The sequence below is a fragment of the Podarcis vaucheri genome, assembly GCF_965113315.1.
Source record: "Podarcis vaucheri genome assembly, chromosome: 13".
Lineage (NCBI taxonomy): Eukaryota > Metazoa > Chordata > Lepidosauria > Squamata > Lacertidae > Podarcis > Podarcis vaucheri.
In genome coordinates, this window is record NC_138751.1 from 411,093 (window position 1) to 428,231 (window position 17,139).

General features: G+C 47.5%; 2 protein-coding genes across 5 annotated transcripts in view; both read right to left on the reverse strand.

Annotated features, from left to right (window-relative positions):
- Window positions 1-1,724: 1,724 nt before the first annotated feature.
- LOC309517546 (uncharacterized protein) lies at window positions 1,725-5,967 on the reverse strand (the record flags this gene model as incomplete). The annotated part of the gene is made up of 5 exons (XM_082196767.1): window positions 5,722-5,967; window positions 5,499-5,580; window positions 5,190-5,272; window positions 4,533-4,659; window positions 1,725-3,391 (listed from the first exon to the last, which is right to left on the reverse strand). Exons 1-5 carry the CDS (start codon window positions 5,869-5,871, stop codon window positions 1,725-1,727), a joined length of 2,109 nt encoding a protein of 702 aa, XP_082052893.1. The 5' UTR covers window positions 5,872-5,967.
- Window positions 5,968-12,031: 6,064 nt separating this feature from the next.
- The window catches only part of LOC309517927 (uncharacterized protein), a 71,198-nt gene continuing 66,090 nt past the window's right edge, over window positions 12,032-17,139 (reverse strand). The window contains exons 2-5 of one of the 4 annotated variants that reach the window (XM_082197562.1): window positions 17,031-17,112; window positions 16,439-16,521; window positions 15,335-15,461; window positions 12,034-14,178 (exon numbers count right to left, since the gene is read on the reverse strand). In XM_082197562.1, the coding sequence (XP_082053688.1) occupies window positions 12,176-14,178; window positions 15,335-15,461; window positions 16,439-16,521; window positions 17,031-17,112 (2,295 nt within the window). In that variant the 3' untranslated portion in view covers window positions 12,034-12,175. Of the gene's footprint in view, window positions 14,179-15,334; window positions 15,462-16,438; window positions 16,522-17,030; window positions 17,113-17,139 lie in introns of all 4 variants that reach the window. The other 3 variants (XM_082197561.1, XM_082197565.1, XM_082197560.1) reach the window with 3 other exon arrangements.

Sequence of the window (17,139 nt, forward strand, 5' to 3'; positions counted from 1 at the left end):
AACTCCTAGGGGCCACGCTCCCTTGGCGCCCCCAAGAAACTATTTGAGGGGGCCGGGCTGGATTGAGTCTGGAAGATTTGCTCCCGGCCTTGCAGGCTTCCCCCACCGGGTCAGGGAGGGCAGGACCCAGACAGACTCCCGGGAGGTTTGTAGCTGCTGCTGTTGCTGTTGTTCTGCATCTTTTTTTAAGTTGTTGCCATTTAAGTCAAAATTGTTTTGTTTGCTTGAGTATTTTTAAATGTTTCATTTATTGGTTTTGACTACCATCCAACATTTAGTTTATTAAATCTGTATACTGCTTTAATCTGAAAACCTCAGGATGGTTCCCCCCATTAAAATGCAAAAGAAAAACACAAAATACATAAAAGGAAAAAGGAAACAAACCAGTGATCTGCCTCCCACAAACACATTTAAAAGGTTAGGGAAAGTTTAGTAAGCCAAAGGCCTGATGGTTATGTTGTACTTACTCAAACACTCTTCCAAATTCACAGCCAATCACCACTCACCCCCAGAATTTGAAACTTCTCCCTCCCCCAGCTAACATTGCCTTAAATCTATTATAATACTGTACTTACTATTATTACATAAATTATTTTGCTAGAGGAGTATACAACTTTAGACACAAACACCACAATATGGCACCCAAATTTTAAGCAGACACAAATGCATGAACAATTTCTAAGAGTCTCATGGGAGAGCCAGTGTAGTACATTGCCCAGAGTATTTGACTACACCCTGGGAGACCTGGGTTCAAATCCCTCCTTGGCCATGAAGCTCACTGGGAGACCTTGGGGAGCCTAACCTAACTCACAGTTGTTATGAATGGCATGTTTTAAATGAGCCGCAAGATGGCTGAAGACCACCACACATTTTAGGCTGAAGAACACCTTACAAAATGGATGCTATTATGAATGAAGTGTGTTATTAATGAACTGCGCTGATCAAAAGAAGCGGATGGAATGTTCATGTTCTGGCAAAAAGTCCTGTACCTACAATGAAGCATAAAGACTACGCCATGCAATGGTAGCCCCAAACAGTGAGTGTTGTACCGTGCCAGAAGACCGGGTACAAACATTAAGAGTTGTGATATGCCTAGAACATGCTAAAGATGAAGGACTGCCAAGAACATGCTAAGAACTGCCAGGAACATGTCACTCAGGAACATGAGACTTAGATGCACAATGAGAAGAGCGTATAAGATTAGTCTCTTTCGGACTGAGGTGTGAGTCAGACGCAGTTGAGATCCGGCTGCCTGCCAGCCACCCTCTAGGTCTGGCCAACCCAGAGAAGGTGTGTGTGTGTGACTGTGTGTGTGTCTGAGTGCATGTTCCCTTGTCTTGTTATGTGTTAAGTTTGTTAATCAATAAAGCAATGTTGTATAGAAATTCCAATACGCATTGGTTGTCTGATTGCTTATTTGTGTTCTCTCTCTGGGGTGCACTATGTCTCATTCAAGCTAAACATCTAAACAGATAAGGACCCTGATTATTCTGTACAGGGTTATTCTCACGATTGTAAAGGAGGTGAAGAACCATGTAACCCCACAACATAACAAGAAAGAAGATTCTGACTAATCATCAAGATGCATTGCACTGGTTAGACTAGATGACCCTCAAGATTCCTCCTAAAGCTACTACTCTATGACTCCAGGATTTTCCCCACTGTGAGTTTTTCATGGGAAGTGAGATTTCCTTCCAGCTGAAGCTCTTTCCGCATTCCAAGCCTTATTTAGGTTTATCCGTCGTATGCATTCTTTGGTGGGTAGTAAGGTGGTCTCTCCGACCGAAGCTCTTCCCACATTCCAAGCACTGATATGGCTTCTCCCCTGTATGAATTCTTTGGTGGGAAGTGAAATGGGCGCTCCATCTGAAGCTCTTTCCACACTCTTGGCATTCAAATGGTTTCTCCCCAGTGTGAATTCTCTGATGTCGATGGAACCCATGTCGTGTAGTAAAGCAATTTGTGCACTCCAAACAGTGATATAGTTTCTCCCCTGTATGAATTTTTTGGTGGGAAGTAAGACTGTCCGTCCTGGAGAAGCTCTTTCCACATTCCACACACTGGTATGGTTTCTCACCTGTATGAATTCTTTGGTGGGAAGTGAGATGGTACCTGTCACTAAAGCTCTTTCCACACTCTTGGCATTCAAATGGTTTCTCTCCCTTATGAATTCTCTTATGTCGATGGAACCCATATCGTGTAGTAAAGCACTTATCACATTCCAGGCACTGAAATGGTTTCTCCCCTGTATGAATTCTTTGGTGAGAAGTGAGACTCTCCTTCCTGAAGAAAGTCTTCCCACATTCCACACACTGGTATGGTTTCTCTCCGCTGTGAATACTCTGGTGTCGACGGAAGTATTTGCTTGTAGGAAAAGACTCCCCACAGTCCAAGCACTGATATGGTTTCTCCCCTGTATGAATTCTTTGATGGGAAGTGAGACATGAGCTCCGCCTGAAGCTCTTCCCACACTCTAAGCACTGATATGGTTTCTCTCCAGTGTGAATTCTTTTGTGTTGATGCAAGTCTCTTCTTGTAATAAAGAACTTCTCACATTCCACACACTGAAATGGTTTCTCCCCTGTATGAATTCTTTGATGGGAAGTTAGATAGGTCCACTTCCTAAAGCTTTTCCCACATTCCAAGCACTGGTATGGTTTCTCCCCACTGTGAATTCTCTTATGTTGATGTAAGTTTCTTCTTGTACTAAAGAACTTCTCACATTCCGGGCACTGAAATGGTTTCTCCCCTGTATGAATTCTTTGATGGGAAGTGAGACTTCCCTTTTGACTGAAGCTCTTCCCACATTCCAAGCACAGAAATGGCTTCTCCCCACTGTGAATTCTCTTATGTTGATGCAAATCTCTTCTTGTTCTAAAGAACTTCTCACATTCAAGACACTGAAATGGTTTCTCCCCTGTATGAATTCTTTGATGGGAAGTGAGATAGGTCCTCTTCCTGAAGCTCTTCCCACAATCCAAGCACAGAAATGGTTTCTCCCCTGTATGAATTATTTGATGGGAAGTAAGCCTATGCTTCCAACTGAAGCTTTTCCCACATTCCAGACACTGATATGGTTTCTCCCCAGTGTGAATTCTCTTATGTTTCCATAGCTTTTTTTTTGCAGCAAAGCACTTTGTGCATTCCAAGCATTGATATGGTTTCTCCCCTGTATGAATATTTAGATGGGAAGTAAGACTATTCTTCCGACTGAAGCTCTTTCCACATTCCAGGCACTGAAAGGGTTTCTTTCCAATAGGATTTCTTTGATGGGAAGTGGCATGGGAGCTCTGACTGAAGTTCTCTCCATGTTCCAAATCTGGATGTGGCTTCTCCACTGTGAGGATTTTGTCGTGTTGTCCCTTGTTCTTAATTTCTAATTCATCACGATCTGCAACAAAGAGAGGAACAGATCAGAGCCCAAGAAAGAAACGAGTTCCCAGTTTTTGAATAATGCAAATGAACATTTGTGATAAGGGAAGATCTGAAGGGAGTTAGATGGGAAGTCTTACTGGAGAGTTCACTGCCTTTGCTGACTGACATTCACTGTCATATTTATGGAAAATTTAGATTCAAAAAGCCTGTTCTTGTTTGGGATGAAATTTCTTTGGCTCAGTCATGGAACCAACTCCATCTGCAAGGTCAGAACTCTATTTGAATATGAATTGGATTCTCTGTCTACCAATTACCTAGCGTCCAGGGGAGAAATAAAATACTGAGTAATGACAGAATTCTAAATGTGTCTTGAAAATATATCAAAAAGCTCAAAACTAACTACTGGTGATTTCAAAATATTAACATGAATATATAGTTCTGAAACTTTGCCTTCATTAACTTCTAAGCTACACTGTTTGTAAATGTCCCATCTCTGTTTTTCCTATGCAGAATGGACTGAAAACCATTTTCAGTAGCCTTTTATAAGTGCAGAGACGCAGAGAAGATCAAAGAAGGAGAACTAAATAATCATAATTAGTAAATCATAGAAAAGATAACAATGAATGCATTTTGATTTTTGATACAGCAGTAGATGAAGAAAAGTCCACAGCTTTGCAACTGTATGGAGCGAAGAAAGAAAGAAAGAAAGAAAGAAAGAAAGAAAGAAAGAAAGAAAGAAAGAAAGAGAAACTGTTCTGAAGCCAGAAGAGATTTATGGACGATTAGAGGTAGCAAAGACTGATCTGTAAATTAAACAGAGGCAGAAAAATCCTCTCATCCATTGGAAATCAATCTGGAGAAAGACTTTTTGCTCCACCAAAAAATCCACAAAAATCAAAAGCTGGCAGAACCAACTTCCCTGAACACTCAGAAAGCATATCCACATCCTGATCCTTGGGCAAAAAGACAGAAGCGGAGGAGCAATATTCACAGAAAAAACAGTCCCCAGCCCTCCATTCAAGGTGAACTGTGGGGGTGTGAGAATCCCTGGCACTCTCGGTGGCAACGTTGGGATCCATCCAAATATGGGAGGTTTGTCCCAGAGAAATATCTCCTGAATTCCAAAACAGAGATTATGACCCAAGAGGGAACTTTACCCAGAGAGATCATGGTCCTACAAGTCTCCTCCATGACTTCTTTATGCAGAGCTCTCTGGGCAGGATCCAGCAACGCCCACTCCTCAGCCGTGAAATGAACAGCGACCTCTTCAAAAGAAACTGAGCTCTGAAAGAAAAATATCCTTCTCTTAGGCACCATAAAAATCATTTCCTGCACGTTGCTCTTTTGCTTCCTGCCTGGGTAGTTGTAATCAGATTGGTCTGCTGCACATTCTGATTATTGGTGCTTATTTTAATGTTTTAATGGAGTTATTTCATCGTGTATTTTAATGATGGGTATGAATCTTAGTGAAAATGGGTGGAACTCCACCTTGTTTTATTCAGATCAATATGTCTATGCAAGCATTCCAGTTTGCCAAATGGAAGAATCCCTCTCTCCTCTCCCTGTGTGTTGTTCTGGGATGGAAAGACTCCCCAGATGTCCCAAAGACAATTTATCATGAATAATACTAGTGACATTCAGGGTTAAGGTGAAGGGGTTACTCTTTATCCTCAGCACACAAACCTTCATTAATGGCATTTTCAGCCTTTGTTAAGGGCAGCTTTGACAGAGAGCAAGAGGGGATTCATTTGACCCCAGAAACGCCCTGTCTCCCCCCCCCCAGCCTCTTTCCCCCCAAGGCTCCTTCCCCCCACCTGATCCGGTTCCTCAGCCGCTGCTTCCCCTCCACCAGGAGGAAGAGATGGAGGAGGAGGTCTTGCCGGCATCCTTCTTTCACCTGCGAGAGACAAAGGGAAGTGGGGAGACCGGAGTGCAGGATGCTTCTCTCAGAGGTACTTTCTGGCCTTTGTACCCATTTCATATTTTAGTTTTGTTTAAATACATCTTCTCTCCTTGGGGCTCTTGGCCCCGAGTGACTTTCCCAAAACACTGAAAGAACCCACAGATGAGTTTGAGAATCGCCAGGATGTGACCCAACTAAGAAAAAACTCCTTTCTCCTCACCCAGCGGCCTCTCTCTGGTGTCCAATGGAGTCCTCCCTGCCCCAAAGGAATCAGGACCCATTTCTGCAGACAGATCCTTTTCCTGAAAGAGAAACAAGGATTCAAAAAAGAGAATGGGGAGAAGGGTTAGAAAACGGAAAAGGATGAGCAATTTGGAGAGTTTTTTAGGATCTTCTCCCTCCGTGGAGCCCCTTGGGATCATCCAGAGGAAAGTCTCTCTCACCTGCTTCCTCTCCTCCGCCTGACTCAGGAGGAAACCTTCGGCCAGGGCCACTGCCTGGGAACTGGTCTCCGCTCCGCATTCCCTCACCCAGCTCTCCATCTCCGCTGGAAGGACAGCCAGGAACTGCTCCAAGATCACCAGGTCCAGCATCTCAGCTTTCGTGTGCCTTTCTGGCTTCAGCCATTGATGGTCAAAGCGGTAGAGTTGGCTGCAAACCTTTCGTGGTCCTTCAGCCTCCTGGTGACAGGACTGAAGGGTGTCCTCCTCTCCCAGGATCTTCCGCCCAGAGCTTTCCCAGAATCCCCCACTGCTCCCAGTTTCCATAGCATGGCCTCTTCCTGCTTCAGGGCCAGCTGAGTCTCCCTCATCCATCTTTAGGAAGAAATCCATCTTTTCTTTGACCAAGTTCTGCCTGTCTGATTTAGAGGTGCTGGCAAATACTGCAAAGGAAATATATTGTTCTGTTATGAAATTGGCACACGGTCAGAAGAAGAAGGAGGTCCCCTGAGCAAGTGTGGATGAGTCTTGCTAGGAACCAGGGCTGGACTGCACCACATGCCAGACTCTGAGCTTTCTGTAAGAAAAAAAGGAAGGAGGAAGGAGAAGAAGAAATCCTCTTGCCAGGCCAAAAGTGGAGGCAAATGAAGCGGTTTCTGTGAGTTGAATCAGCCTCGTGGCTCCTGCCTTTCAGTGCTTTCAGTCCAGGAATGAAATCAGCACTTTGTATCTCTACATCTCCAGACAGACTGATTGGGTGGGATCCCTTTTTGTCTGCTCTGAGGGCCAAATCCTGATCTGGCCAAGCCCCTGAGGGCCAAATGTGCGAGGCCAAAGTTATTATTGTGTTTTAAAGTTATCGGCTGCTCTGGGAGCTTACGGTGAAGAGTGGGTAATGAATAATAATAAAAATAAAAATACTGTGTTGTAGCTTAGCCCCCCCCCCCCAGCCAGCGATGTCTGGGGCTTCTCCTGGATCCAACACACTCACTGGGGGCTCAGGCGGCCTCAGTGACTAGCAGGATCCCTTTCCAGCCAGGGTCCTCCACGCTCTGGACCCCAGGAGGCCATGGCAGTGCCCTCTAGGCAGAGCTGCCCAAATGCAAAAGTGGCCGGGCTCCCTCTCTTGATTCATTATATTTCCATCTCCCCCTTTTCTCCAAGGAGCTCCAGGGGGCATCCATGGCCCCCCCCCCACTGAAGCCCCACAACCTAGTTTTCCTGGCCCAATTCAAGGGGCTCACATTTGGTACCCCAAATATCAGAACATCTGCAGGACTGGGGCGCCAGAGCCCCCCCTCTCTCCCCCTGCTCTTCCTTCCAGCAACTGGACCCCCCCTGCATCCCAGGGACACCCCCCCTCTTCTCCCCATTGCACCCTTTGCAAGAAGAGCAAAGACTCACCGGCTCCCCGGAGACGCCATGGATGCAGCACGTGCAGAAGAGAGAGACAAAGGCCCCGCCTCCTTTTTAGGCAGGGCGGAGAGGGAGGGGCTGGGGCTCGGGAGTTTTATTTCCCCCCCAACCCCACCGCCTTGACTTCCTCTCCTCTCTAGGAATCCAGCTCAAACCCCTTTAACCCTTGGCAAGCCAGCTCCCCCTCTCTCCCTCTCCCTCCTGTGCCGGGGAGTTCCACAGGTGAACTCTGCCTTGCGTTTAATTTCATCTGTCCTGAATCTTCCAACATCCCGACTCCTTGGATGTCTTTTGAGTTCCACTGTCAGGAGATGCAACTCTCCCTCCACTTTCTCTAGGCCAGGATTGGATTTTGAAAATTTGGGGGGGGGCCTCAGTAATTAGCTAATTGGGAACCCCTGCTCTAAAGTCTAAAGAGCCCCAGAGGCTGGAACCTTTCTTCATAGCCAAGTCTGCCTTGATCATTTTGGCAGCCCTTTTCTGAACCTTTTCCAACTCCCCAAACATCCTTCATGAGGAGAGGCGACTGTGCCCCCCATGAGGTCACGCCATAGAGTTGTGACCAGGGGGGCTGCAGGGCTCTGTCCGGGGCCTGTTGTGGCTCCATCTGTCGATCTTGGATGGAGGAGTTGAGGGGATGCTCGTCCAGTCTGCAGATGACGCCAAACTGGGAGGGGCAGCTAATGGCACAGAATTACCATTACAGATTGGAGAACTAGGGGCAAGCTGACAAAATGAATTTCCACAGGGACAAAGATCAGATTCTGCCCTTAGGAAGGAAGAACCAGATGCACAAATATAGAATGGGGGACATAGCAGTGCATGTGAAGAAGATCGAGGGGTCTTGGTGGTCCCCAAGCTCCCCCTGAGTTCACAGTGTGATGCAGCTGGCGGGGGGGGGGAGGCGGCGGTTCTGGGGCGTCCAGTTCCGCGCTGCGCCCCCCTCGGGCTCCGCCTGTCTCTCCCGCGAGGCTGCCTGCCTTTCTTTCGCCCCCTTCTTCCCCACGGACCGGGACCCCCTCTTCCCTCCCGAAGGCGCGCCGGCGGAGGGAAAGGCGAGGCGGGATGGCGAGCAAGGGGCCTGCCAGGCGCGCGCCCGGAGAAGCAGCCAGGGCCGGAGCCGGGGGGCGAAATCGGCTAGAAATATATCCACAAATATCTCTCTAAACAAAAGGATCCATTATTGCCGGAGCGGCTGGTCCAGCTTCCAGGTGGGCGCGGCAGCAGCAGCAGCAGCATCAATGGAGCCGCCCGGAGCCTGGCTGGACGGAAAGGGAACCGGAGGAGGATGCGGGAAGAGCGCGCGCCCCCCCCCGGACACGTGAAAACGGGTTTGTGCGGAGAGGGAGGCTCCGCCAGAAAAGAAGCGGCTCTGGCCAGCAGAAGCCCGCCGGTCCTGCCCCCTCGGCAGAGGGCGCGCGCGTGTTTGTGTGGGAGGGAGGGAGGGAGGGAGGGAGGGGGCGCGCCTGTGTGTGCCCAGTGGACGGGTGGCGGAGGGAGCCAGCCCAGCCCCGGGCTCCAGCCCTCGGGGGTCACCTCCCACATCTGGGGGTCCCTTTGAGTGCCCTGCGATTGATGACCCTCCCCCCCGCACACCTCCTAGGATGAGGAGAGAAGCGGGAGAGGTTCTCTCCATCCCCCCACCCCGCCCCTCCTTCCTTTATATTTATCCTGAGGCAAGAGACGAGGAGCTTCAAATCCACACTAAACTCCAATGTGGCTGACATCTGAGGAGAACATCGGAAGAGTCCCGCAGCTGCTGGATCGGGCCCCACAGGCCCCGCCTCCTGTCCTCACAGTGGCCAAGCAGATGCCCATTATGGCAAACCCACAAGCGAGATCCCAAGACAAGAGCCCTCTTCTCCCCTCCTGGGGATTCCAGCAACTGGGGCTCAGAAGCTGGCTGCCTCCAGCTGGGAAGGCAGAGTCCCGCCTGGCTAGAAGGGGCCTCCATATCCCTCCCCTCCACGAATGTCTCTCATCCTCTTTGAAAGCCATCCTAGTTGGCGGCTATCACGGTCTCCTGCACAGCAGCAAACTCCTAGAGGCCAAGGTCTGAAAAGCATTTGCCAAGCATCCCCCTCTGGGAATGACCATCCAAGTAGGACCAGTTCGGACAGCCACTCCAGAAGGAGACAATGGTCAGTTGTATCGAAAGCCGCTGAGAGGTTGAGGGGAATTAACAGGGACAAGTTCCCCTGTGTCTCTCTCTTGAGAGAAGTCATCCTTCAGGGCCACCAAAGCAGTTTCTGTGCCAAAACTGGACCTAAACCCTGACTGAAATGGATGTAGACAATCAGTTTCCTCCAAGAGCCCCTGGATCTGGCCCACAACTACCCGCTCCAGAACCTTGCCCAGGAAAAGGAGATGAGCAACCGGCCGGTAGTTAGTGTGGGAATGTTCAGGGATGCAGGAGAGGATATATTGTCTGATTATAGCCTTTCCAACTTGTGTTAACAAGTTCCACAATTTAGCAGAGTAACATTCCCCTTTTTAATAATAATAATAATAATAAATTTTATTTATATCCCGCCCTCCCCAGCCGAAGCCGGGCTCAGGGCGGCTAACAACAATAAAACAGTACAAAGGTACAACATAAACAACATTCTAAAATCATTCATTATAAAAATTAATTAATGCAAGCCACTAGCAACCATTGGGCCAGAGCTCTGCGAAGATTGCCGAGGGAGGGAGTCAGGCTGTGCCCTGGCCAAAGGCCTGGTGGAACAGCTCTGTCTTGCAGGCCCTGCGGAAGGATGTCAAGTCCCGCAGGGCCCTGGTCTCTTGTGACAGAGTGTTCCACCAGATCGGAGCCACAGCCGAAAAAGCCCTGGCTCTAGTTGAGGCCAGCCTAACTTCTCTGTGGCCTGGGACCTTCAAGATGTTTTTATTTGAAGACCGTAGGTTTCTCTGTGGGGCATACCAGGAGAGGCGGTCCCGTAGGTACGAGGGTCCTAGGCCATATAGGGCTTTAAAGGTTAAAACCAGCACCTTAAACCTGATCCTGTACTCCACCGGGAGCCAGTGCAGCTGGTATAGCACCGGGTGAATGTGATCTCGCAGCGAAGACCTCGTAAGGAGTCTCGCTGCAGCATTCTGCACCCGCTGGAGTTTCTGGGTCAGTCTCAAGGGCAGCCCCACGTAGAGCGAGTTACAATAATCCAGTCTGGAGGTGACCGTCGCGTGGATCACAGTGGCTAGGTCAGGGCGAGAGAGGTAAGGAGCCAACTGCTTAGCTTGGCGGAGATGGAAAAATGCCGCCTTTGTTATAGCTGCAATCTGCGCCTCCATGGAAAGGGAGGTGTCGAAGATTACACCCAAACTCTTAACGGACGGTGCTGGCACTAATTGCGCCCCCGCAAGAGATGGGAGTTGCCCCCCCAATCCCATATCGCCCCGTCCCAGCCACAGGACCTCTGTCTTCGAAGGATTTAGCTTCAACCGGCTCCCACGTAACCATCCAGCCACAGCTTCCAAACATCTGGTCAGTGTGTCTGGGGCCGAGTCAGGATGGCCATCCATCAACAGATAGAGTTGGGTGTCATCGGCATACTGATGACAACCCAGCCCAAAACTCCGAACAAGCTGGGCGAGGGGGCGCATAAAGATGTTGAAAAGCATCGGGGAGAGTATCGCGCCCTGAGGTACTCCACACACCAAGGAGTGGCGCGATGACAATTCCCCCCCAAGCGCCACCCTCTGTCCCCGACCAGAGAGAAACGAGCGCAGCCATTGAAGGACTGTGCCCTGGATCCCCACGTCGGTAAGGCGGTGGTCCAAAAGTTCGTGATCGACCATGTCGAAAGCTGCTGATAGATCTAGAAGAATCAGCAGCCCTGACCCGCCTCGATCCAGCTGTCTACGAAGGTCATCTGTTAGGGCAACCAGAGCCGTCTCGGTCCCATGACCAGCGCGGAAGCCAGACTGGAATGGATCCAGAGCCAATGTTTCATCCAGAAACCCACCAAGCTGTTCAGCAACCGCTCTCTCAATCACCTTACCCAGGAACGGAAGATTCGAAACCGGGCGGTAATTGGATAGATCTAAAGGATCTAATGATGTTTTCTTTAAGAGCGGGCGCACCACTGCCTCCTTCAGTTCCCCTGGGAATGTCCCCGTGCCAAGGGACAAATTGATGATATTCCCCAGGGGGGCCCGCACCTCGTCTGGACACGCTCTAATCAGCCAAGACGGGCACGGGTCGAGAGGACAAGTGGTGGGCTTTCCAGCTCGGGGATATCTGGGGATATCTGGTCGAAGTGGTCCAATACTGGACCCGAGGACAGTCGAGGGGCCTCCAGTTCCTTTATTGTATCCAAATTGGCAGGGAGGTCATGGCGGAGTGACAAGACCTTCTCCGCAAAAAAGCTCGCAAATGCCTCACAGCCGTGTGTCAATTTGTTATTTAAATTTGGCTGTCCCTCAAGGGACGTTAAAGACCTAATAATACTAAATAATTGCGCTGGGCGAGAGCTAGCGGATGCAATGGAGGCCGAGAAGTATGACTTCTTAGCAGCCTTCACCGCTGCTAAACTCACAGCACATGCGTTTGCTCAGGCTCGCTAAAGCCTCTATAATAAGTTTCATTTGTAATGTCCCCTTTAGTCCCTCATAAAAGATAAGACACAACACAGTCTTCTATAAAAGTATAAAAGAATTTACTCACTCACATTCTGTTCACAATTGGATCCCAGAAGGCAGACTTAGTTTAGAAAAGTAATGCACACCTGGAAACTATCCCATAAGGAGACAGTCCCTTTGTCCTCTCTTGGATACAAGCCAAGAAGGCATCTTAGGCTAAGCAGATGTTGCTTCTTCGATGAAAGTAGTCAGAGAGAGAGAGAGGTGGCTGACCAGTCCTGCTCTATGTTACCTGGGCAGGTGAGGTCACGCCCACCTCTAGTCATATGCAAACTGGGTGGGGATGCTTTGAGAGTGCAGGTGGAGGCCTTGAGATGGATGAAATGGCCCCAGCCCCACCAGATGCTTCATGGGACGTGAAATATTTATTCCAGGTGAATCTCTTTCCACATTCCAAGCACTATTCGGGATTCTCCGTTGTATGAATTCTTTGGTGGAAAGTGAGATGAGACCTGCGACTGAAGCTCTTTCCACACTCTTGGCATTGAAATGATTTCTCCCCAGTGTGAATTTTCTCATGTCGACGGAATTGTGTGCTTGTAGTAAACCTCTTCTTGCATTCTAAGCACTGATATGGTTTCTCCCCACTGTGAATTCTTTGATGGGAGGTGAGACTTGAGCTCCGATTGAAGTTCTTCCCACATTCCAGACACTGAAATGGTTTCTCCCCTGTATGAGTCATTTGATGGGAAGTGAGATGGTTGTTCCGCCTGAAGCTCTTCCCACATTCCACACACTGATATGGTTTCTCCCCCGTATGAACCCTTTGATGGGAACGGAGATTGGGCCTCTGACTGAAGCTCTTCCCACACTCTAAGCACTGATATGGTTTCTCCCCAGTGTGAATTCTTTTGTGTTGATGCAAGTCTCCTCCTGTAGTAAAGCACTTCTCACATTCCAAGCACTGATACGGCTTCTCCCCTGTATGAATTCTGAGGTGAGAAGTGAGACTGTGCTTCCTGAAGAAAGTCTTCCCACATTCCATGCACTGGTATGGTTTCTCTCCACTGTGAATACTCTGATGTCGACGGAAGTATTTGCTTGTAGGAAAAGACTTCCCACATTCCAAGCACTTATATGGTTTCTCCCCTGTATGAATTCTTTGATGGGAAGTGAGACATGACCTCCGATTGAAGTTCTTCCCACATTCCAGACACTGAAATGGTTTCTCCCCTGTATGAGTCATTTGATGGGAAGTGAAATGGGCTCTCCATCTGAAGCTCTTTCCACACTCTTGGCATTGAAATGGTTTCTCCCCAGTGTGAATTCTCTGATGTTGATGAAATAAATTTTGTGTAGTAAAGCACTTTGTGCATTCCAAGCACTGAAATGGTTTCTCCCCTGTATGAATTCTCTGATGGGAAGTGAGACTGTCCTTCCTGGAAAAGCTCTTCCCACATTCCATGCACTGGTACGGTTTCTCCCCTGTATGAATTCTGAGGTGAGAAGTGAGACTGTGCTTCCTGAAGAAAGTCTTCCCACATTCCATGCACTGGTATGGTTTCTCTCCACTGTGAATACTCTGATGTCGACGGAAGTATTTGCTTGTAGGAAAAGACTTCCCACATTCCAAGCACTTATATGGTTTCTCCCCTGTATGAATTCTTTGATGGGAAGTGAGACATGACCTCCGATTGAAGTTCTTCCCACATTCCAGACACTGAAATGGTTTCTCCCCTGTATGAGTCATTTTATGGGAAGTGAGATGGTCGTTCCGCCTGAAGCTCTTTCCACATTCCAAGCACTGATAGGGTTTCTCGCCACTGTGAATTCTCTTATGTTGTTGCAAGTCTCTTCTTGTAGTAAAGAACTTCTCACATTCCAGGCACTGAAATAGTTTCTCCCCTGTATGAATTCTTTGGTGGGAAGTGAAATGGGCTCTCCATCTGAAGCTCTTTCCACACTCTTGGCATTGAAATGGTTTCTCCCCAGTGTGAATTCTCTGATGTTGATGAAATAAATTTTGTGTAGTAAAGCACTTTGTGCATTCCAAGCACTGAAATGGTTTCTCCCCTGTATGAATTCTCTGATGGGAAGTGAGACTGTCCTTCCTGGAAAAGCTCTTCCCACATTCCATGCACTGGTATGGTTTCTCTTCGCTGTGAATCCTCTGATGTCGACGTAAGTATCTGCTTGTAGTAAAGAACCTTTCACATTGCAAACACTGATATGGTTTCTCCCCTGAATGAATTCTTTGATGGTGTTTGAGCTGTGAGCTGTGATTGAAGCTCTTTCCACATTCCAAGCACTGAAAGGGTTTCTTCCCAATAGGATTCATTTGATGGGAAGTGGCATGGGAGCCCTGACTGAAGTTCTCCCCACACTCCAAATCTTGATATGGCTTCTCCACTGTGAGAATTTTGGTGTGTTGCCCTTTTTTCTTAATTTCTAATTCATCACCACCTGCAACGAAGAGAGGAACAGGTCAGAGCCTAAGAAAGAAATGGAGTTCCCAGTTTTTGAATAATGCTAATGAACATTTGTGATAAAGGAAGATCTGAAGGGAGTTAGATGGGAAGTCTTACTGCAGAGTTCACTGCCTTTGCTGACTAACATTCACTGATATATTTATGGGAAATACAGATTCAAAAAGCCTGTTCTTTTCAGGGATGAAATTTATTTGGCTCAATCATTGAACCAACTCCATCTGCAAGGTCAGAACCCTATTTGAATATGAATTGGAATCTCTGTCTGCCAATTACGTAGCGTCCAGGGGGGAATTAAACTGCTGGGTAATGACATAATTCTAAACGGGTCTGGAAAATATATCAAAAAAAAGCTCAAAACTAAGTACTGGTGATTTCAAAATATTAAAATGAATATATAAGTTCTGAGACTTTGCCTTTAACTTCAAAGCTTCACAATTGGTAAATCTCCTTTCTCTGTTTTTCCTATGCGGAACGGACTGAAAACCGACGGGAACTTTTTATAAGTGCAGAGATGCGGAGACGATCAAGGGAGAAAAACTAATAAATCATAGTTAGTAAATCATAGCAAAAATAACACGGGATGCCTTTTGATTTTGGATATGCCATAACCTACAGCTAAGAGATGAAAGGTGCAGAATGGCTGGAGAGGTTTGAGAGAGACTGCAGGTGAGAGAATGGACAGAATCTGTTGGGGGGGGGGAACCTGAGACAGCAGATGATGAAGAAAAGTGCACAGCTTTAGAAATGTAAAAAGAGAAGAAAGAAAGAAAGAAAGAAAGAAAGAAAGAAGGAAGGAAGGAAGGAAGGAAGGAAGGAAGGAAGGAAGGAAGGAAGGAAGGAAGGAAGCTGTTCCTAAGCCAGAAGCTACAGTTTAGAACTGGATATGGAACAACTGATTGGTTCAAAACACTCTCCACATCCTGATCCCTGTGCAAAAAGACAGAAGGCAAGGAACAATATCCACAGACAAAACAGTCCCTAGCCCTCCATGCCAGGTGAGCTGTGGGGGTGTGAGAATCCCAATTGCTCTAGGTGGCAACGTTGGGATCCATCCAAATATGGGAGGTTTGTCCCAGAGAAATATCTGTTGAATTCCAAAGCAGATATGATGACCCAAGAGGGAACTTTACCCAGAGAGATCATGGTCCTCCAAGTCTCCTCCATGACTTCCTTATGCAGAGCTCTCTGGGCAGGATCCAGCAACGCCCACTCCTCAGCTGTGAAACAAACAGCGACATCTTCAAAAGAAACTGAGCTCTGAAAGAAAAAGATCCTTCTCTTAGGCAGCATGAAGATTATTTCCTGCATGTTGCTCTTTTGCTTCCTGCCTGGATTGTTTTAATTGGATTGGTCTGCTGCACATTCTGATTATTGGTGCTTATTTTAATGAACTCCATGTTGTTTTATTCAGATCAATATGTCTGTGCAAGCGTTCCAGTTTGCCAAATGGAAGAATCCCTCTCTCCTCTCACCTAAGTTTTGTTCTGGAATGAAAAGACTATCCAGATGTCCTAAAAACAATTTATAATGAATAATACTAGTGACATTTAGAGTTAAGGTGAAGGGGTTACTCTTTATCCTCAGTGCATAAATCTTCATTAATGGCATTTTCAGCCTTTGTTACGGGCAGCTTTGACAGAAGCAATGAGGAGGGGAGAGATTTGTTCTGTCTCAGAAATGTCCTCTCCCCCTCCCCCCTCAGCCTCTTCCCCCCCAAGGCTCCTTCACCCTACGTGGGGCTACCTTTGAAGGTGACCTGGAAACTACAACTAATCCAGAATGCAGCAGCTAGACTGGTGACTGGGAGCAGCCGCCGATCTTGAAAGACCAACATTGGCTCCCAGTACGTTTCCGAGCACAATTCAAAGGGTTGGTGCTGACCTTTAAAGCCTTAAACGCCCTCAGCCCAGTAGATCTGAAGGAGCGTCTCCACCCCCATCATTCTACCCGGACACTGGGGTCAAGCGCCGAGGGCCTTCCGGCGGTTCCCTCACTGCGAGAAGCCAAGTTACAGGGAACCAGGCAGAGGGCCTTCTCGGTAGTGGCGCCCTCCCTGTGGAACGCCCTCCCACCAGATGTCAAAGAGAAAAATAGCTACCAGACTTTTAGAAGAAGGGAAGCTTTTAATGTTTGATGTATTACAGTATTTTGATATTTTTTGGAAGCCGCCCAGAGTGGCTGGGGAAGCCCAGCCAGATGGGCGGGGTATAAATAAAAAAATATTATTATTATACCTGATCCGGTTCCTCAGCCGCTGCTTCCCCTCCACCAGGATGAAGAGATGGAGGAGGAGGTCTTGCCGGCATCCTTCTTTCACCTGCGAGAGACAAAGGGAAGTGGGGAGACCGGAGTGCAGGATGCTTCTCTCAGAGGTGCATTTGGGAGTTTGCCCCCATTTCATAATTTAGTTGTGTTAAAGTAGGTACATCTCTCCTTTGGGTTCTTGGCCCAAGTGTCTTCCTCAAAACACTAAAAGAACAGAGGAAGATGGAATGGAATTGCTGAAATAATTAACAGAAGTGGAATACAAAAAGGGAGGTGTGAGGAGGTCGTGGAAATAAGTGAATGAAAGATGGGATAATGAAATTGTTTGATTTATTTTATTGTTTTTGTTTCGTTTTGTTAGTTTAATGTATTGTATTGTATTGTATTATATTGTATTGTATTGTATTGTATTGTATTGTATTGTATTGTCTTTTTAGTGTTTAAATTTTTGGAAAAGTAATAAATATTATAAAACAAAAACAAAACACTAAAAGAACCCACAGAGTAGTTTGAGAATCTCCAGAATGTGACCCAACTGAGAAGGAAGTCCTTCCTCCTTACCCAGCGGCCTCTCTCTGGTGTCCAACGGTGTCCTCTCTCCCTCAGAGGAATCAGGACTCGTTTCTGCAGAAAGATCCTTTTCCTGAAACAGCAACAAGAATTTGTAATA